The sequence below is a fragment of the Anarrhichthys ocellatus genome, unplaced genomic scaffold (assembly GCF_004355925.1).
Source record: "Anarrhichthys ocellatus isolate YVR2014 unplaced genomic scaffold, GSC_Weel_1.0 scaffold23, whole genome shotgun sequence".
Taxonomy (NCBI): Eukaryota; Metazoa; Chordata; class Actinopteri; order Perciformes; family Anarhichadidae; genus Anarrhichthys; species Anarrhichthys ocellatus.
The window spans coordinates 1,469,991-1,491,331 of record NW_022280053.1 but is presented as its reverse complement, the minus strand read 5'-3'; the positions used below and the strand labels follow the sequence as shown (position 1 = coordinate 1,491,331).

At 43.8% G+C, this 21,341-nt stretch overlaps 2 protein-coding genes across 4 annotated transcripts in view; one reads left to right on the top strand and one right to left on the bottom strand.

Moving 5' to 3' along the window:
• The window catches only part of agpat2 (1-acylglycerol-3-phosphate O-acyltransferase 2 (lysophosphatidic acid acyltransferase, beta)), a 14,454-nt gene extending 3,912 nt beyond the window's left edge, over positions 1 to 10,542 (top strand). The window contains exons 2-6 of the mRNA XM_031860046.1: positions 2,043 to 2,176; positions 4,394 to 4,569; positions 4,801 to 4,896; positions 6,258 to 6,330; positions 6,420 to 10,542. Of these exons, the coding sequence (XP_031715906.1) occupies positions 2,043 to 2,176; positions 4,394 to 4,569; positions 4,801 to 4,896; positions 6,258 to 6,330; positions 6,420 to 6,577 (637 nt within the window). The 3' untranslated portion in view covers positions 6,578 to 10,542. The remainder of the gene's footprint in view (positions 1 to 2,042; positions 2,177 to 4,393; positions 4,570 to 4,800; positions 4,897 to 6,257; positions 6,331 to 6,419) is intronic.
• Positions 10,005 to 19,996, bottom strand: egfl7 (EGF-like-domain, multiple 7). Of its 3 annotated transcripts, XM_031860043.1 has the most exons (9): positions 19,788 to 19,996; positions 16,113 to 16,353; positions 15,366 to 15,488; positions 14,354 to 14,466; positions 13,622 to 13,717; positions 13,317 to 13,529; positions 11,486 to 11,562; positions 11,177 to 11,339; positions 10,005 to 10,557 (listed from the first exon to the last, which is right to left on the bottom strand). In XM_031860043.1, exons 2-9 carry the CDS (start codon positions 16,184 to 16,186, stop codon positions 10,538 to 10,540), a joined length of 879 nt encoding a protein of 292 aa, XP_031715903.1. In that variant the 5' UTR covers positions 16,187 to 16,353; positions 19,788 to 19,996; the 3' UTR covers positions 10,005 to 10,537. The 3 variants fall into 3 exon arrangements, with proteins under 3 accessions (XP_031715903.1, XP_031715904.1, XP_031715905.1); XM_031860044.1 differs by having other exon boundaries at positions 16,113 to 19,996; XM_031860045.1 differs by lacking the exon at positions 13,622 to 13,717.
• Positions 19,997 to 21,341: the final 1,345 nt, after the last annotated feature.

Genomic DNA, 21,341 nt, shown 5'->3' with positions numbered 1-21,341 from the left:
ATTCACAGCTAAGAGCCTTTCCAAATGAGTGTTTATGAGCCGTAAATGCCCTCTTTGGTCTCTTTTAATGATCAGCTCTGGCATCGGGGTGAAATAACGGCCATTATAATGTACTCAGTGACTTTTACGGTTTTCAATCCCATCATTATTGGGAGCATTACCACCGCAAGAGCTGTGATCATTTCACTTGGGATAGAATATTGGAAATGTTTGATCATTATACACATTACATGCATTGTGTGCTAAATCCGGACATTTAAAAAAAATGGAGAAGTTTGGGAGGAGATGTGACTCACTGATGAGGACGGGACAGTTGCTCTAGAAGATGAGGGAGTGACTCCGTTGTTTTTCCTTAGAGGGGAGGTCATTTAAGTTGGTGGTGTGTTATTTTCAGTATCTCTACATCTTGTTGAGCTCTATGATTCAGGAGAAATCCCACATAACTGTACCTTCATAGCATGCCCGCTCTCACACAGTGCATCTGTAGAGCAGTCAACGTGTTGGAATCTGTAAATAGCTGCCGCTTCAAGAGAATAGGCGTCATTGTCATGTAATGAACTTTGGAATGCGTGCTTTAGTCCACTGAGAAGCAGATATTCTTGCCGTTGACTTGGAAGTCTCTGTGGGATCTGTCTTCCGGCTCCCAACCACGCTACCGTAGTGCGTCATTTGCGGGATCTTTAGGAGACTTAGTCCTCAAACCCTCAGATGAAGCACTGACAGTAGCTTCACAGCCGTTTTGTACGATAGTGTTACTACTATACTGCTGCCTTTGGCTCCAAGAGGGAAAAAGAGGTTAGGCCCGATCGACTGGTGATCAAATTAAGGCTCAGAAATGGAGCGCCGATGTGGAGCTGGCCCGGACATTAAATGCCAAGGCTCTCTTTTCAGCCCTACACGTCAACATCAGAGTTCAGATCCATTTTACATTGGTTGCCATGCTGTGTGTTTGAGGTGAGGAAGTGTATTGATTGCATAGCTTTCAAAAGCCTTCCAGGGGCCAAAAGGGAAAATGTCATGGATGTGAGTGCTTGATGGGAAAGGATCTCCAGTTGATCGAAGTAAAAGCATGACCAACTTTATATAGAAGATATAAATAAAGGGAAGTCTGTGCCCCAAAAATAAATGAATGCAGCTCCGATATGATCCATTGTAAAGTTATGTCGGTTAGATCTGCAAAAAAGTGATTGATAAGTTCTTTTTTTTTTTTTTTTTCCTTTTTCGCCATCAAAAATGCCAATTATTTCCTGACTCATCCTCCCAGATGTTTGAAGCTTTTCTTGGAACACATGATGGTAAACGTAATCGTTTGGAATTTGGACTATTTATGTTGAATAAAACAAGAAGCTTGAAAACATCTCAAGCTGTGAAATTTAACAAACGAAACAATTCATCAATTAATTGAGAATATAATCTGCAGATTAATCATTAATGGAAATGTTATTCGTTTCAGCCCTAATGTATATATTATAATGTGATAATTACTTTATTTTAGATATTTAGAAAATGACTGTTGAAATTGGAATGGTGAACACATTTATTTCACCAAATATTAAAAAAGCATAAATTAATCTACTGAAAGTGAACTGAACACAAAACACTAATCCAGCCTTTCCCCTCACTGCTGTGTGCTGTCACTGTATTGATTACATCTGATAAATCCACAGATTGTCAGGTCATAACTTACATTTTTGTTTTCTTCAGTTTTTCAGAGGCAGATGGCAGGAGATTGTTTCTCAAAGCTCATTGGAGCGTTATTCTCACTGCAGCCAATTATTTAACAAACTAATGGGGATATTGTACAGCGTTAAGCTACCAGATGTCTTGTTTAAGACGGTCATGATTGTCTGGTTTAGGTCAGAATTTCAATATTTGAGCTGGCATTCTTACAATATACTGTAATATATTTAGCAGGCTTTATAAATTCCACTATTATCTCCAACTTATCTTTGCAGGGTTCTGGTTAAGAATATGCAGCATGACTGTGAACAGTAACCTGTGCTTATTAAGGACTGTAATTAACCTTTGCCCCCCCCCCTCAGGATTATCCGGGTCCTGGTTCGTCACGTGAAGTACTTCCTGGGTCTTCGGTATGACGTGAGCGGCTGGGAGCATCTGCAGACGGAGGGACCTTATGTCATCGTCTCCAACCACCAGAGCTCCCTGGATGTTTTGGGTGAGTGCTGCGATACCTCCATGTGTGACGATAGATATGTTGTGACGTTGGTTTCACCCTCAAAACAACCGGTGCATGTTCTCCCTCTTTTGGGCTTGCAGAAGAATACATATTTACATCTGAAATAGAACAATGACTACAATGCTAAGTGCTGACTTTCAGCTATAATTTTGGAGTGTTGACGTCTATATTCTGTGAGCTCTGCAGGAATCATTGCGCTCTTCAAACACTGGAGAGACTGACACACTTTCACACCAGATGTTTAGATAGCTTCCAATATTTAACTTGTTGTATTAGATATTTTCCTGCATAATTGAGTCCTTGTGAATGTGGTTTAAACGTGAGATACACATGTTGAGAGGTTTGGAAAGGCAGCCAGTCTCATCTATTTTTAGACAGAAAATATGTTATTGGTTCATACTGAGAATGGTGCAAGACGGTTGTGCAAACGGCAGCTTTTAGTCTAGTTCTTGTTGGTTTTGGCCCCTGGTCTCCTGATACTCTAGCAAGACCGGGTTTAAGTGTCGTACATTCAGCAGCTCACCTCGAGCAATTTAAAACTCTGGCAGTTTTTTTTGGAACGTTTCAGCTGAAAGCAGGAGTCCTCTTTAGTAGAGGCAGCAGTCGCTGACGAAAGAAGTGGAATGATGCACTGGTTGAGCTACGACAGTGGGGATTTCACTCTCTGGCCAATGAAGTGGACAAGCTGTTATTGCCCAATAGAACCAACAAGGACCCCCCCCCTCTGCTGCCCGGTGCTTCATGAAAACCTGTCTGGGTGAATCATTCCATCTGTTCACAGATAGTAACTGGCTGATGACCTGAATGTATTTCACACACCCCTCGATGTCGGACCACGTCCTCATGAAGTCGGCAAATTCAGAAAAACACAGTTAACAGGTGTCGGGGGTTTTGTGTTGACATTTTCCGTTTTTCGGCGTAACGTCAAAGTTACCAAACCACCTTCAGGTTTCTGGAATCTGCGAAGTCCATCGTCAATAAAGTCCATTGTTAATAAACTGACTGCTGGTCATCACAGTATTCATGAGCTGCAACTAATCATCATAACAGTTCTGTTGTCTGACAGCGGAGACAGGACAATATGTAAATGAGAACCACTATATTGTAAATACGTCAGCGTTGAATCAGTATTTGTGATCGCAGAGAGCAGGATTGTCTCCAACGGCTGCGGTGGAGCTGGAATGCGACGTGTCCACATCCTGTTTACATTGGCCGTTGGTCTGGTTTGGATCGGCCACCAAACAATTCAAGAACAGACTCAAATGAGCGATTCAGGACTGCTAAAGACATCGTTGGTGCCACCTTACATCTCCCGATAAGGGAAAGTCAGGACACACCGCTCACACCAGGGCCACAACTTGTTGGAAACAAAATGTTAAGGCCCGGCCGTCACGTGTATACCACACAAACTCCTTATTCTAGGAACGGTCCTAGATGTGATTGTTGAGGACACTTGATTTAGCAGATGTATGGTTTCTCTCTCCGTTAGTGCCTTAGTGAGAGAAGGTGTTTGTCAGTGCCGGTAATTGACGAGGGAATGCCTCGAGGCCAAAGTGGCGAGCTAGGCCTCTAATTAGTGCTGAGGACACTCGGCACGTGTCTGATTTGGCGTCCAAGTGGCCATGCCAACCGCTACACCCAGCCATTATTAGCTGCTCATCCTTGAGCCGACGCGATAAGATCACCTCCACAGCTTGGTTTCAAGTCTCTCTTTCTGGTGTCATTTCGCTTCTTTCTCTCACATTGTGTGTGTCGGACATCTTTACGCTCTTTTTATCTTCTGGACCAGCTGCTTTCACACCAAAGTTAATCAATCATGTTTTTCTCTATTACATCAGCGGACTTTATACTGTACATGATGAAATCCAGGTTCTGACGAGGCCATAGAGAGAGAAACTGGAAACATGCTGTATACGTTAGAGACATGGGACGGATCAAAGTTTCAAATTTAGTAAAACAATATCACGTAATTCAGGCTTATGGTCTATTAGGATAGGGTCTACATGATTCAATTAGCTGACATCTTATTTCTCAAACTTTGAAGGAGTGATACTGCTCAGTGTGTGAACAAAACTACAGATGCTTATTTTTGATTTGGAAATTACAAAAGGTGGATTCACGTTTTAAATTTAGTCTCAATAAAGTTTGAAATGACGATTTACGATATTCTATTCTTACATGTTCTGTGTTTCTCAGGCCTGATGGAGATCCTACCAGACCGCTGCACCATGATTGCCAAGAAGGAGTTGGTCTACGCCGGCACAGTGGGTCTCATCTGCTGGCTGGGCGGCATCGTCTTCATCAACCGCAAGAAGACGAACGACGCCAAGAACGTCATGGCTGACGCTGCCAAAACCATGTTGGACGATCAGGTAACGTGAATCCTGTGAACACTTGGTACACCGTCATCAGTGGGGGTAGAAGGAGCTATGTTTATCTGGGTTGAAGTGATGGTTTATGTCCCTGAAGAACTGTTAAATTTACTTAGTTATTTGTGCTTTTCTTTGTTTTTCGCTCCGCTCTTAAACTGTCACAGGGCTCTGGTTTTCACACAGAGATGACATTGGATGATTAAATCGCTGTTGTTCCTCTGACCTCCACAGATTCGTCTGTGGGTGTTCCCCGAGGGAACGCGGAACCAGACCGGCGACCTGCTGCCCTTCAAAAAAGGGGCTTTCCACCTGGCAGTGCAGGCACAAGTGAGTTCCTCTGACGTTCCAAAAATTCACCTGTGTTTGAGCCGTCTGTGTACTGAGGCGGAGCAAGTGTGACTATCGTATCCATATCCTATATATGCATGGGAATTAAGACTTGATGCACACCCTCGTCCTGTTCATTCACTTAACCACGCTGGCAAAAATGGGTTGCGATGATGCCGGCTGAAGAGTAATGATGGCAGCAAGGTGCTGATTCTCGACACATGGGGGCGCTAGCAGCCTAATGTGGCACGAGGCAACGTTCTGATTTAACCAAATCCAACATATGAGTGGAGCCAGGAATGCCTTGAAGTGCTCCAGAATAGTTCGGACTGTCTGAGCACTTTCATCGTGATATTTCTGTCTCGGCCATTTGTGAAGTTGTCCTCGGTTGTTTTTGACATACCCCCCCCCCCGTCTCTCAACTCTGCACGCAAAATGATTTTGAGGGAGGTCGGACGACACAGAATGACTCCAGAGTAATTGTGTCTCATCTGTGTGTGTTTTCGGAGCTCTATCTCTTAATGCATGCAGGTGGGAGGTCTCCGTTCTTGAGTTGACGTTTCGTAGCACACGCTCGTGGGGGGGTCCAGCAGGTGGAATGAATTAAAAAAGCATCGTTGAATGAGATCTGGCCAGAAAACCTCAACGCGGTTGGCCCCAGACAAAAAAATGTAGTGGCGTGCTTGTAATGTGTGAGCCAATCTATGGTGCGAGCCCATTTTTTTTGTTATTTTGCTGCTAAAGATTAATATCAGTTTGGTTCAGAAATGCACTGAGAGGCTAGAAAAATACAGTCCTGCTGCTCCTCATTAGCAAACACATCTTCTATAGGGGCTCTATTGGCTCTACAGCTCCTACGTGATTAGAGGTTATACAGTGTTTCCATGTTCGATACTCTACTTTGGATTGTGTGTGTTGGCGTTGAGGTGGTGTAATTTGAGGTCTGGAGAAAACAGTGTTTTGGTTTTGAAGATGGAGTCTATCTATCTCTCTGTGTCGGCTTCTGCTGAGCTGCAGCGCGCTCTTTTCCGTTTGTATCCGGTCGGCCAGATTGAGTGGAAGCAGGACAGCCCCCAGGGGGAGCCACGTTTGGCTCAGCCAGTCTCCCGTTGAAGGGGCCGCTCGGGGGGCCTCGAGAGTGCGACTCGGCCTCTATTAGTGGAGGAGATGGAGATCGCTGATGTCGTGTGAGAGGGAGAGACAGTGATGTTGGTTCAAGCATTGCTGTCTGTTTGTTTCTCATCTTTTGGCTTTGGTTTAGATCAAAGTAAAGTCTAGGAGTCAGATTATATTTGTGTGCTTAATATGAAAATAAGAGGAGATGATGATACTGTCTGATCTGCTTTCCTCTTGTTTTTCAGGTACCCGTCATACCCATCGTTTTTTCCTCCTACCGCAGCTTCTACCTACGGAAAGAAAAGCAGTTCAACTCGGGTAACTCCGCTTGATTGTCCTATTTTATTTTATTTTTTTTACTTGACGTTCCCTGAGACTTCTGACAGTGAAGTTTTGTGCCTCCGCAGGGACCATCAGAGTGAAGATCCTTCCAAAGATCGAGACAAAGGGGATGACGTCGGACGATGTTGCGTCTCTCTGTGACAAATCCTTCGACGTGATGCGCGCCGTCTTCGTGAACGTCTCTGACTCCAAACCCACGAGCAACGGGCCGTCGACGCACTGAACCTTTACCAAATGCTCCCGCCTCTTTTTTCCTCCTATGTCCCCTCCCCCTCCTCCCGGACCTCCCCCGCTCTCCCTAGGTTGTCCCATTACCTGGTCAGGAAAACAACATGACACCCGGTCTCTTGTCATGAACTCTCTTCTTGTCTAGTCGACGCCTGGTCCAGTCCGCCTCTGGTCCGGACCACACGGCCCGGTCGGTCCTGACCCTCACTGTGCCTGCAGCAGCAGCAGCAGCACCAGCAGCAGCGCTGCTCTGCACGCCGTGAGCGGAGTGACGGACGGCAAGCCGAACAGTATAGATGTGTGTTGTTCTTCATGCATGCCTTTTTGGATGGCTCGGTCCACCTTCATTTTTGCTTTGCTCTCTGGCTTTGTAAGCCTGGCTTTTTTTTTTTTTTTTTTTTTTTTTTTTTATAAATATAATCTCACTTTATCACCATTTTGTACTTTTGTTTAGCAGATAATCTTTGGCCTTTTCTTCTCTTAGAAATGTCAGTGGATGTTCATATGTGCATCTCATACTGCCGTTGCTTGAGTTATCCTCGGGCACTCTTGCAAAAACCAATTCAAAGTCCCCCATCTTCCTTCCTTGCTTCCTTTCCTTCTAGTGTGCTCGCTCCCTTTCTGCATTCCTGTCTAAAGACTAAAGGTGCGGGCTCTCCACGAGTGGTGAAGGTGAGAGGTCGATCCGCGGACTTAAGTTCCGTCGCTATGAATTAAAGTCTATATCCATATTGGCTCTTCAACCCGATGACATGACATACTTCATGATGTCAGCAAGCAAGGAATTCAAGAGGACACAATGCGGTGTGTAACAGCACCCATCTGTACTGAATTACTGGACTTACGTGGACTGATGGGTTTTCAATGTTGTGCATCGTGGGTGTATCGTATGCATTCAGTCTGTTTCTCTCCAAAAAAAGGTTTGAAATAACCTGCGTGCAGCATTGAGCAACAAGTGTCTTCTCGGTGTAACTTTGCTTTCTGTTTATTTCTTCATCAAATAATCATATTTTTTTTTTTGTTGCTCCTCGGAAAGGAACTCACAAGTGAACCTATTTAAGATGTGTCAAAAAGGTGAGTTCATAGTGTGCAACGTCCAACTGTGTTAAGCATTACTGTTCCAAAGTGCAAGCTACCTGCTGTGCCATGACTCAGTGTTTTTGGGAAGTTTTCAATGAAAGCCCATTATTATTATCAGGCTATGACCTGCTTAGTCAGCCAATCACTGACTTTACCAATGATATACGGTCGCTCTTATAGTCGGGATGAGGGTCAAAGCGTGAGATGATTTTCAATCTCAAGTGTTTTTTTTTTGTTTTTTTTGGGCTTTGTCTGATTTCATTTGTGCTGATTAACTTGAAGGTTCACTAATCACTAACGAACCTGGCTGACTTCTAGTCTACACCTCTGAAGGGTTGTCCCCGTTTAGTTTTATCAATGTGAAGGTGAATAACATGGTTTAGCTGTGATGAGTGAGCTATTGCTAAACCTCATGTGAGAGTATTAGATTATTTAAAAAACGTTGTGGACATTTCGCCTTAAGTTTGACTGGTTGGTTGTTTTCGGCTAGTTTGCTTTTGTAAAATGTACAGACAATAACCGCATAGAACCGACTGAACTGTTTTGGTTTACATCCAGGTCTCTGATGTCACGTTGCTCGCTACCTTTCTACTGTTTGCAAAATCTCTTATTTTGCCGCTTTAGCCCATCAAACGATATCTGAGAATGTATTTCAGCATTCAGGACATTTGTGTACGACTAATTGCATCTTATCCTTCTTTGATTTTATCTTTTTTTTTTTGATTAACGTGGGATGTTTTCTTTCATACAGTTGGCTTCACATCTAGAACGTGTTTATTTTGACCATTAAATGCTAAAATTAGGCTGACACAAGCACATAAACCTTCTGAGGAGATCTTCTTGTTCTGGATTCATTAATACTTCGGTACTGAGCCTGTACACTGCTGGTGAGTGCAACAGTGATACCTGCTGAGCTTTAAGTTCAAGGCTAGTATAGAATACACCCCTCTATTAATACTAACCCATCAAATTCTGTTCTTGCTTTTTTATTTAGTTTGATTATATTTATTGAGTTTCATCTGTGAGGGCAGATTCATATCTTTGCAGCAAGTGGTTTGAATGTTATAAAGTACTCTACCAAATTTATTTCTTCCAAAATATGACCTAAACAATATAAAGTTTGCTAAAGGAGTTGTTTTCCTGTTTATTTCTTTGTTATTTTGTAATACAAATGTGTGATTTGTAAGCTTCGCGTCAGGAGCTTGAACCGGTGGCGAACAGGCTCTGCAACGACCCTGCTGGTTGGTTTTGGGCGATTGTTTACGAAGTAAGATACTGTAAGATGAAATATTCAAAGTATTCTTAACCCTAATAAAGCACTTTTCATGCTGAGTTTGGGCGGGGAAAAAAATAAACACGGACTTTCAAGTTTTCTCTGATTTTCACCAAAGCTATTAAACGTGTAATTGTTGCTTTACATGGATACGAGAAACGGAGCTGGTGTGTGTGTGTGTGTGTGTGTGTGTGTGTGTGTGTGTGTGTGTGTGTGTGTGTGTGTGTGTGTGTGTGGTCCCTTACTGAATGTGTCTTTAAATATGCACATATAGTATAGACGCCCATCACACTGTCTGGTTAGCATTGACAATGTATGTTCTTGATCTCACCTTTTCTGGGTCAACGTGAATGCCTTGCAAAAGAATAAATAAAAATCAACTTTTCTTTTTCTTAAGTGGCCGTGCAGTGAAATTCCTGCTTTGCCTTCCTCAGTGATTACTACAGTCAGCGGTGGAAAGTAACTAAGTACATGTACTCAAAATCTGCTTAAGTACAATTTTAAAGGCACTTCCCTTAAGTATTTTCATTTTCTGCTACTTTAATATCACTTTGCATGGCAGTGAGAATCGCATGATCACATAAACGACCTGGCGGATCAGGTTTACTTTATACTTCTGTCACTGAATGTACATTTATCTGATGGCTGATTTGTAGATTTAATGTTTTGCAAAGTGCAAAAACTAAAAATCTCTGAAAAACAGGCTGAAATAATCCCACCAGACTTCATACAAAATAGTTACATTCAATACGATATATCTGCATAATGATTACTTGTACTTTTAATACTTAAATCTTGCTGATAATACTTCCATACTTTTACTTGAGCAGAACTTTAAATGCAAGTACTTCCACAATGTATTATTGATACTTTTACTGAAGTGAATTTACTGAGTACTTCACTGGTTAAACTACATGCTGTATATACTGTAGGAGAGGCCAACAGGAGATATCCAATGTTGTGTTAGCTTAATGGAGAGTTCGTCTTACATCAGCAGTGTATACAGGACCGTGCATTTGCAAACATTATTCAGTCAGTAATCCTTTCATGTCAGAGAGCACACATGGTGTTTTTGATTAAGACTTTTTTTTTATTACAAAATGTTACAAAACTAGGTAAAAATGTCTGTTGGAGCACAGAGAAAATAACTAGACGTAATCATAATTTAAATAGATAAATACAGATGTCCATGTCTGCCCCCGGGACAGTTTGGGCTTTAGACAGAGGACACAGCTGTACCGACGCAAAACAAACAGAAGCAAAGTGGCCAGTTTGACGCTCACTGGGTTGGAGTCAGATGTCACAGGGATGATGATGTAATGCTGAAACTGGCCCTGCCACAGGTACTCCTACAACATCAAGATCTTTGACAGTGATTCAACAAGAGCAGTACATGAAGCTGCTGGGAGTAGTGAAAATCACACATGATGATTTGTGCGGTGATTGCGTCACTGAGGCGGTTTCTGCTTTCTGCCATCCCCTTCTTGAAAAAAAAGGTCGGCCATCTTGGTGCAATGCGTACAATCTGTAGGAGGTTTGTGTCATTATTAACTTCATGGGAGATGTCTGGAAGTGTTTATTGCGGGCGGCCATGTTCGGTGGCTAATTCTCCTGACAAGAACCTATACGGGGGAGAAGAGTGGAACAAGTTACAACCATGTATTGGCCATATGCCATTACATTAAAACACAAAGTTCATGAAGTTATAATTGTTTTTTTCTGCTTTAGAAATTACAACCTGATTTTATTAACTTGAACATAAAATTGCAAAAAAAAAAAAGCTTGGTTTGATAAATATCTGTAAAGCTTGGTGCTGCAGGGAAGGTAACGTCTGTGCAGACATTCATGGTTTCCAGATGATGAACGCTACTGACATTTCCTCTAGCACCACCACGAGGATGACATTTGCTGTGCATGCTGCCGTTAGCATGTCGCTCAAAGCACCGCTGTGGTTAGGACTCTTATCTACTCTTTAAGTTACAATCCAAGACAAAATGTATCAATTCACTTATAGTTTGATCTATAGTTATTACGTTAGTCACAAGATTTTATTATGTTATTAGATTTTTATGAATAGATTATATTTTATTACATTATGGACAATTGTTCCATTTGGGCTTTTACATTTTCTCTGATCTTTTTTACAGAATAACTGTTCCTGCTTTCCCCGGGACACAAGGTTCCAGTGGTGTTCCACTAAATGTTGGACTTTCCCTCCTCCGAGTGCTCGAGGTCACTCACATGTGCCGATGCGCTCCTCCAGAAAGCCAATCTGCTCGCTGAGGGAGTCGATGCGGTCGAGCTGCTGGAAGGAGTGGGACAGTAAGGTGGTTTTCTCCGACCAGCGCTCGTCCAGCGACAGTGGGAAGAAGCTGCTGAAGGGGGCCAACACCAACTGCAGCTTCTGCACAGAGCGAGAAACAGGAGGGGGAAATGAGAGAAAAGGTGCTTCAGAAAACGGCTGTTACTCACCTCGCAAACCAACAAAAAAAATCAATGTGACCTGCAGCATAATTATACTTCTTCAACAACTAATCTTTTCTCGTGTACCTTTTCCAGGAGCTCGACTCTGTTCCTCAGGCTCTGTACCTCCTCCGTCACGTTCTCCATCTGGCTGAACCCTCCACCTGAAACGAAACCATACAAATACAGAAATGCACATCAGAGGAGGGTGACTGCCGCTTTTGAATTTGTGGAAACTAAGTGAGGAGAGGGCATCGATCAAAGGGGAGATCTAGAGTTTATATCTCAAAAGATTCCTTCTCACATCCCGCCCTCATCAATCCGTCTCCTCGTATGATTCAGGGCCACTGCAACGTCTCTGAACAACAAAAGAAAGAAGAGCTGCAGAGCTGCAGGGAGGCCAAGGGAGTTTAGGGCACAGGGCGCCATCATGGATTAGGGAAACCGCAGGAAAGAAGATGATACACAAGCTGAAAGAGGGGTCACCAGAAATAGACGCTCGTTCTCCCGTCCTGTGAACATGCATCGGTTATGGGGAAGTGTCTGGCCGGCTCTAGAGCGGCTCAATCTCTCCCAGATGTGGTCCATTACTGAGACGAGAATGAGTTCAGCAACAGGATGAGGAGGAGGAGAAGGAAAAGAGGGGAGCTGGCGATGACCCCCAGCAGAGAGAGTTGATGGAGCTGGAATGAGAATACAATCATTGGCCAAGAGCGCAGTGAAGAAGGGAGACGGAGGGGGAGAAAAAAAGAGGATGATGGAGAGACACAAACGCAGTCCAACACTCCTCCACAGCAGCTTGGCAGAGTCGGAGCGATGGTCTACTTTTTGAGCATTTAAACCTGTGTTTATGTTTGTGATCTCTTCATCAACATCCCTCTGACGTGTGCATATGAACAGACAGAGGAATGCAGTTTGAAGACAAACATCTCTGCTGGCTTTGCAATTTTGCGTTATTGCATCCGAGAGCTGAGCGGCAAAACTGAGCACGCTCCCACAAAAAAAACCCATCGCTTTCACCGAGGAGAGAGCTCTGTCATATTTTGGCTTTTCATCCCCTCCCCAACCCTCCAACCTTCTTCATGCGTTTGTCTCTTTGCTGACTCAGCGATACTTGCAGGGCAGTCACGGGAGTGAACTGTCTCATTTCAGCTGAGGAATTCCACTTTGTGTGATTTTTCTTCTCTACAGAAACACTGATAAATAAAGGGGGAGTTTCAGAGCAAATTTCTCACATTTACATAAGAGATATTTCATTTTATGACACTTGAGAAAGTATCCCCCTTCGATTTATTGTTTGGTGACAATGGTGGAAACATTTGGGAGAAATGAGTATAAAATAAGCCTTCTTTGAGGTTTCATGGTGCATAAATTCCCCAAAAAGCAATAATGCTGACATAGAACAGTAATTAAAAGGAATGTCCTGGGGTCAACTACTACACTTGTAGACATGGAGGGGGGGATTGTTTTATATTGTTGCTAAGATACAGGAAGCACACACAATCGAAAACCGACCTTTTCATGGTGAAAGACAACATTGCAACATTTTTAAGGCAACTAATGGAGAGTGTAGGATAAAACTATGTCCTTATTAGCATGGGAGCTCTATCAGAGTCAAATGTTTGCTGTACTCACAGGACTCACATGAGTTAACAGAGTCATTATCAAAGACCAACTGGTCCCAGTCTCACCACACGGGGCCAGACCACAGGGCATCTGTCTGGAGTCGGCACCAGTCGCAGTGCATTATTACTCACGGTACGAGTTGAAAGTGGCATAGCGCGTACCAAAAGTAATAATGGACCGCGATGCTGGCTCTGTTTCTTTCCTTCTGCGCTCCAGAGACTTCGCTGCTGACAAGAAAACACAAAATGATACTAGGTGAGCGCACGCTCACACTCCTGTGCTGTTCATTTACCCGCATCGGTGTGACCACCCACTGTTGCCTGGCTGGTCTGGGTGGGAGAAGGAGGAATAGTAGTAGGAGGAGGAGGAGGAGGAGGAGGGAGGCTTTGACAGGAACGTCCATCTCCGGCAAGCCTGAAGCCGTCTCTGCACGCACATCGATAGCTGCCAGCTGTGTTCAGGCACACCTGGGCGCACGGCTGCTGCTCGCCACACTCATCCACATCTGAGAAACACAAAGAAATAGGTCTGTGTGTTAGTGTGTTACAGAGACTGGTGTGGTTGTGCAGGTAGATGTGTGTGTGTGCATGTGTTTACCTGTTATGCATTGAGGCCCCTTCCAGCCTAGCAGACAAGCACACTGGTTGGGTCTTAAGCAGGTACCTCCATTCTCACAGGATTGTCCACACACAGCTGTTAGAGGACATTTAGAGGAAGGATTCAGCATTTAGGGATATATGCTTATTTGCTTCCTTGCCAATTGTTGAGATGAGAAAATCGAAGGCTCTCTCGTGTCTGTATGCTAAATATAAAGCTACTCGCTAGGAGACTGGTGGAGGGGGGACGCCTGTGGCCAAAAGTCTGGCCACGAGCACCACCACTAATTAACACATTTTATCTCATTTGTTTAAGCAGTACAAAAACCAAAGTGTAAAATCAACAAGTGGTGGTTTTATGGGGAGTTATGTGAGTTATGTGCTGCACTATTTCTTGGCCGGGAGCAGTGACGTCTTGCAGTTTCCACTGGCTGCATTCGGCCAAGAAAGAGCCCAGAATATACACATGTCTTGTTTTTATACTTCAGTTTATAAACTGCCTTTGAATGTTTTGTTTTTTTAACCTTTAGACAGAGCTAGGCTAGCCGTTTCCCACTGCTTCCAGTCTTTATGCTAAGCTAAGCTAACCGTCTCCTGGCTGTAGCTTCACGTTTATCTATCTTTCAGCAAGAAAGCGAATATGCACATCTAAATAGCTTTTTTTCCACTCGACAGATGCAGACAGTACATCCGGGATCGCCACATAAACCCATCACATGTCCCTGCAGGTTACCTTGGTTGCAGTTGTGAGAGTGAAATCTCCTCCAGCCGGGGCAGCACTCTGAGTAGAGATGCAAAGGAGGTGCTGCTCTGCTCACCTGCCGGTACGCCACCAAGTACACAGTCCTGTGGAGACAAAACACAGACACCCACAGTTAGGGATTCCTGGTTATTCATAATGCTGTCATCGCCCTCATATGTGCGTGTCGATCCAGTTGTTTCCCATGTTCTGTCAGACTGAAAGAACGCTGATGAGGGAATAGGAAATTGGTGGGAGACTAAAACCACTGACCACTGACAAGAGCGAGATGAGATAGGGAGGGAGGGAGCAAGGGGCAGGAGAAGAGATGCAAAGTCAGATCTAAGTTCTAAGACTGTTTGTTTTGCAAGGAGGAATACGAGGCGATAAACTGAGGCTAAAGCTTAAAAACAAAGTGAAAGCGACGATAGAGGATCAAACTATTTAATCAAAGTAAAGAGAATAACCACGGGATTAGAAGGCCTGTAATTCTCTGAAGCCTGCACCACAGAAAGCAAACAAATCTGAAATTTGGTGGTGAGGAAAGAGTTTAAAAAAAATGTAAAGGGGGGGGCTCAAAAGCATCAGAGCTGGAGAGAGATTGAGAATGTGTAAGTGTGGAGGGAGACGCAGGCCAAGATAAACACGGCCACGGTCTCTGCGGGCAGGCAGTTCATTTCCCGTAGTTACACAAAGTACTCGATATTTAGATTCCAACCCAAATATGTGGCACCATGACCCACTTCTGCATAAAACATGTCTTTGTGTGTGTGGGAGAAAGTCTAGATCTATTTATGAGTGCACTTCTAACCCTTGCCCTTCCTAAACATGTCGAGCATTGTTTACCGTTTAATAGAATAAAGTAGATCTAGTGATGGCTTAATTACGACGCTGTTTTTGACCCGAGTCCTCATGTCCATGCTGGACTGTGTGGTTCAGCTGGTGTTCGCCCAAACAAAAGCTGATTTAGTCGCTATTTAATGTTACAGCAGACTATTTCTCTCACTTGTACGTGCTGCAGAGGCGATGCCCCTGACACAGGGTGATGTAGGGCTTGTGCACCGGCTGGACGTACGACTCTGTTGCCGTTGCAACGCTGTGACGGAGGTCTCGGCCGCACACCCTCCTCCTGGAAAAAGGGAGAAATGAGATCGAGCATTAAAACTTTCGGCCTCAACGAGCATCTGAGCCGAGCTGGTTTTAGATGTGAGGTTTCTGCTGCTTTGAAGTTGATTTCCACAGAGGTATTTAGGCTCCAAGTGGCTCCCGTCGGATTCAGAAAGCATGAAGAACTCCACATAAGGAGCCAGAATGTTATTTGTTATTTGTCACCAGAAGTTGGCGTGCAGCCTAATTGCTCCTGACTGACCCGTGAAATCACTCCTGAATGTGTCAGAGTTAAGAGTTGATCTCTGACCTCTTTGGCTCCACTTGACCTTTCGTTTGGCTTGCGGTTTATTTTAGTCTCGGTGCAAATCAACTGAAGTTGACAAGATGAGCCTGGAGACTCCCCCATAATGCTGTGCGTCTAATAGCCTGGGACCTAAGGGTGGAGCTCTGGTCCTGAGAGAGTGGACTCTTAAATGTTTAAATGTCATTCCACCCAATTTGTATACATTCGCAGGGGGTGAAAGTGGCCTAAAGCAAACAGGCCTGAAGGACAGCTAAAGTGGAGATCTGTAGCTATAAGGACCGCACTGATCAAATGACAGGCCACAATAAACACAGGAAGACTGTTAAGTTGAGCTGTTACCCGTGGTGAGCGAAGAACTGCGGAGTGGCCATCACGTGAAGGACGAAGGAGGAGAGAAGCAGCGTTTGGTACATTGTCTTCCTCTTTCCCACGTTCCCTCGCTCGCTCTCTCAGACTCTTCTCTGTGCCAGTCGAAGGGAGGAGGAGAGGAGGACGAAGAGGGGGAGGGGTGGTCGTGGATCGTAGCCAAGGTCTCCTCACGCTGAGTGTGTACCTTTTCCTCCAGGACTACTCCAGCTACCTGTACAGAGAGGAAAGAGAACCATGTATTAAAGCAGAAATTAAACACCGTTTTTGAGCCGTGCAATATGGGGCCATGAGTTGGCATTTGTCAGACAATTGATAAATTAGGTCGCATTGTTTTGTTTGTTTTACCGAAATAGTTCGACATGATCAGATGTTTATTTTCAACATTCCTAACTATTTTTTTTTCTCATAGATTGAGTGTGTGTCCATGGTGGGGGATTTTAAAAGGTCATAAAACAGGGTGCATTGGGGGGGGGGGGGATGTGTAGCACTTTTAGGTACTCTACTTCCTCAAGTCTAAAACATTTTTGTGACCAGAACTATAAAGACGCAACCGACGTATTGTTGTAACCTTAAGGGTTAGTATGCTCTCGCTGGTGATTTTTGCACTGGATTTTCATGGGGAATGCTCCCCACAGCACAGGAAGCCTCAGAGAGACAAAGATAACTCATTGCTGGGCAGATGTCCGGATGCATCGTTGGGTAACTGGCACGGACATAAAGACGAACTGTGGGACTGGACTGGTTGTAGTTCTGGTTCCCCCACATAGAGCCCACACAAGCAGCCACATATGTAGCCATCTATGTACTGAACATACAGTCCTGAGCTTTTGTGGACAAAGCAGGGTGAACTCTCTCTGACCTGCACCTGCATGGACTCTGAGACTCTAACACAAAGGACAGAGCAAGAAAAAACAACAAAAGAACTCTCCCTTCCCGCAAATGTTCACTCATCCCTTCACGCCATTTTTGGGATTATTACATACTGCACAGGATTAAAAGAACGGCGAAGCAGTTTCCAGAGTGAGTGCCGGTCAGCTTGGACCTGCTCCTGCTGCAACGCTATCCTACAGGCACCTTTCTTTATCAGACCAGACACTAAACCTTTGGGAAATTTCTAACAGGGCCTTAAAGTCAGCCTGGTGGGATAGCAGGTTTCGGGGGACCGTAGTCTGCAGTGGAGTCGGGGGGGGGATGCTAAGCCTCGATTGACGGCTTCCATGTCTCTCTGATCCACCGCTGGCTTCGCGCCCAGAGACAGGACACGCACATCTAAAGCCTGCGTGTTCATTCATAAATCAAAGGTAGATGTGACTCTCGGCACAGCAGGAGGCCACTTTGAAGACACACATGTGCACATTTGTGACAAAAAAGACATCATAACACTGGCGATGAGGAAGGTGCTCCGGGGCAAAACACTTGTTTTACTAGTTAGGTGTGGTATAGAAGATTGGATATTAGGTCTTTATTATGAGGCTGTTAAATATTAAAACACACCCTACCTCTGGGATGCATAAAGTACATTGCCAACGTTTCTATAGAAGGAATGTACAAACCACTCTACAAAGTAAATGGAAGCACGAATTTGATTAAACACATTACATTATTCTAAATAGTTCTTGTATTGGTTTAGCAAAAATCAGCACTTAAAAAAAACAATATACAAAAGGGATGCTTGTAATCCAGGTGAACATCTGTGAAACCGAGGCTCAGAGCACGTGGTTGCATCTGCATCTGTAATACATTCTGGCCTATCGGGAGTAACTTGAGCGGACACGTTTCTTGCATTCGCCAGGAGAGGGCGCTGGTTCACAGCACTGCACAGCTCCGGAGATCACTGTTTGAGGAGCTACATCCTTCACGCAGAGCTCCATCTCTGTAATTATCTCACATACACGCACGAAAGAGTTACACGCTCACGCATTAAACGGATGACACGGATGAAATAAACCCAGAACTACCTACACTGAAAAACACAAGCGCGCGCTCTGGACACACACAGGCACACAAGCCATTACAAGCCAAGATATCAAGATGCGCATGCATGGATACAAAAAATAATCACAGACCGTGCAACGAATAATCAGTTTTTCTTAAAATAAAAATAAAAAACACAGTCCTACACTGCAGGAAGTGAAGAAACGCCCGCGCCTTGAACAAAGTTGGTCCCGTTATATATTCCGCTCGTGAGTTTAAAAAAGTCCAGTGATGGAACTGTGCTACTAGTCAGGTTTCTCCTGCAGCCCGGACTGTCAGTGAGCATGGGGGGTGATGCTAGGATCTCCTCCCACTCCTCCAGCTGGGTGTCCCGGAGCTTCGACTGCCTGCACTGCGGGGACCCGTGTGTGACGTCACTGTGCGGGCTACACGGACTAGACTTGTTCATTCATAAACCTCCTGGTAGACTTCTACTGGTAGACTTCTACTGGTAGACTTCTACTGGTACACTTCTACTGGTAGACTTCTCAAGCTGCTCATCGGCTGGCTGGCGGGCAGAGAGACCCTGCGACGGTGTTTTATGGCGGCAGCTGCTAGAGTTAAAGGGTCACTTCACACATTTTCAAGTCTGTCCTAAAACAATACTCAGGTATATGTGAGGATTGGAACTATTTTTTGGGGTGCTGTAATCATTCTTCCTGCCCATAATTGCCATTAAGATATTTCATCCCATGTTTTGGAGTCTCCTAGATATGTATTAGTGGAAGGGTTGTAACACAAAGTAGGGATTTTATGAAGGACGGCAATTTAGGAATATATCCTTTTGATTTGGCTGACTTTGAGTACATATTAGCTTCAGGATTTCTCGTCTTACTAAATAATAATAATAAATCATTCAACCTTGTGTCTTTTGCGCAAAAATGCATCACTAAATGAATTGATTAATTAATTAATTAAAAAATATATAAAACATTTTAAATTAAAAAAAAACAACAACAAATGTCTGTGAAAGTTTAATTAGAGATGATATAGCAATACGAGCTTTAATTGTATCTTCTTTCTTTTAATACATTCTGCAATAGAGCGCCATATCGTTTACCTGTTAGTTCAATATTTGACCAGCCTATAATCATGAATGAAGATAATATTAAGGCAAGAAGAAAACAATATATTACCGTACTACTGTCATGCTTTAGACTACTAATGTAGATTATACTACATGGCCATTATTTACTTTAAGCAATCATTACGGGCCAAGGACCCTATATTCTATTTTATTTATTCATTTTTAGAGGAATGGAAGTACAGTTCTGCTGTATAGTGTCACACACACACACACACACACACTGCAATATGTACATATTGATTATTTCATTGCCACATAGGTCTGACTGTATTGCACATATGCACTCAATAAATGCACATTAAACCTACTCTGTGTTATCCATACAACCTGTAGCCCTACACTGCAGTAACAATCAGGTATGAAGATATAGTTGTCCAGCTCTGTATGTTATGTGCTTACAGTTGCTTTAATCTTCTATTTGTTTAGCTGAATGTCTGCATGTAACTGTGTTGTTTGTATATTGTATAGCACACAAAGAATATTGAGAGCGAACGAGAAATAAAAAAAAGAAAGTGAAATTAAAATGTTGAAGGAAAACTCAGGTGAACACGGTCCTTTATAAAATGCATTAAAAAAAATCTTACCGTCGCAGTCGGGGGTCATCAGGTGCGTGTGCGCGCGCAGGCCGAGCTGCGGCCGTGGGCACGAGCCGCCAGACCGGTGGATTAGAGGACTCTTCCATGCTGCCGGTTTCTTTTAAAGCTCGGGGTCGGTGCTTTTTCAAATCAAAAACACTCGCGGTTGATTCGAGGTGCTCCCTGAGAGTCGACCGGCCGCGAATGAAATGTCTTCGGGCGTTTTTCAGTTGCTTTTTATGCAGAGCTTCCTGTGGAACGCAGGAATTGGATGGACAATCCCAAACCGGAATTCCTGTGAGTGTTTGCCGCTGATAAAACCCCTCTCCTGCACAAACACCCTCCATCCTGCTCAAACCGCTTCGCGAATCTGATTTGAAGCATTTTTCTGTCCCCCATTGTGGAGCAGACATCTTGAAGTGGGCCTTCAGCCCTCTCACCCCATGGCCCTCTGCTGCCTTTGCAGTGCACAGAGAAACGCAGGAATCATCAGTACTGGAGGGGCCTGAACCTTACACTTAGCTAATTATAACACCACTTAGCTTGTTTCCAAATATTTAAGCTTGTGGCACAATGAGAGCTCATATGGGCTCATGTTCACAGCGGTTCAGGGCGCCGTGAGATCAAATCTGTCAAATTGCAGCTTGTTGAAGCTAAATCGTTGCACGATAAGAAATACGTTTCTCTTTCCTCCTCCTGCTCCTGAGCGCTGATTGTAGATCAGTGGGAGGAATGGTAAATCTGTAATAGCCCTTTGTCACTTTCATCCACGCTGTAGTAATGTCCATGAGACATGTTCTCGCTATAAAAGATGTCTGTGTTGACCCGGATATAAGACAGATTTCATCTATTTCTTTCATAATGTGGTTGTAGCTCTTCAAAAACATGATAATTCAGTTTTTTAAATGATCAAAATAAACAATTAAGACCATTTAATTAATGAATCCTTTTGTAAGATTGTTTTCTTAACTGCTGTTTAAATGTTTTTTCCTCATTTACATTCCTGGGCCCTATTAACACTTTGCAGGATTGGAACTTTTAAGTGCTTCAGTAGTAAAATAACCGGAAGGCTTGTAAGGGTTTTGGAGAGTATTGAGAAGGGGTCGTGCCTGGGCTCAGATGGGGTACCCACATGTGAGCCTTAAAAAGCTTTCCGTAGTGATACAGTAGCTGACATCGTGCATTAAAGAGAGACCGGCTGCTCCTCCACCTCTGCCTTGAAGCTGCAGAGCTTGACTGAGATCAGTCCGACAACCAGGATCCATTTGTCATTCTAAGCATGTGCAGAACCGGACCACATACTCACACAGTTAAATGTGCACGCACACACACCAATACGTTTTCTGTGTGTGTGTGTGTTTAGGGTTGGGTGGCTGGGCTTCAGAGGGCACACATCACAACTTTACTCAAATTGAACAGCGCGTGGTTACTTGATTTATTTATTTTTTAAGTTTGTTGAAGAGTATGTAATGTTTGGTATGATCTGACCCTTCCTGCGTACAAAGACTGTGCGATAACAAAGAGGCTACGTGCTCAGGCACCATGGGAACACTTCACTGTGGG

Bases quoted from the DNA above. Each gene is read 5' to 3' on its own strand.
- egfl7 (XM_031860044.1), bottom strand. From the start codon at position 16,186: ATGTACCAAACGCTGCTTCTCTCCTCCTTCGTCCTTCACGTGATGGCC. The intron at 15,489-16,112 runs GTAACAGCTCAA...CCCTTTTTCCAG, and splicing joins CAGTTCTTCGCTCACCACGG to GAGGAGGGTGTGCGGCCGAG. The intron at 11,340-11,485 runs GTACACGAGAAA...CGCTCTGTGCAG, and splicing joins GAGTCGAGCTCCTGGAAAAG to AAGCTGCAGTTGGTGTTGGC.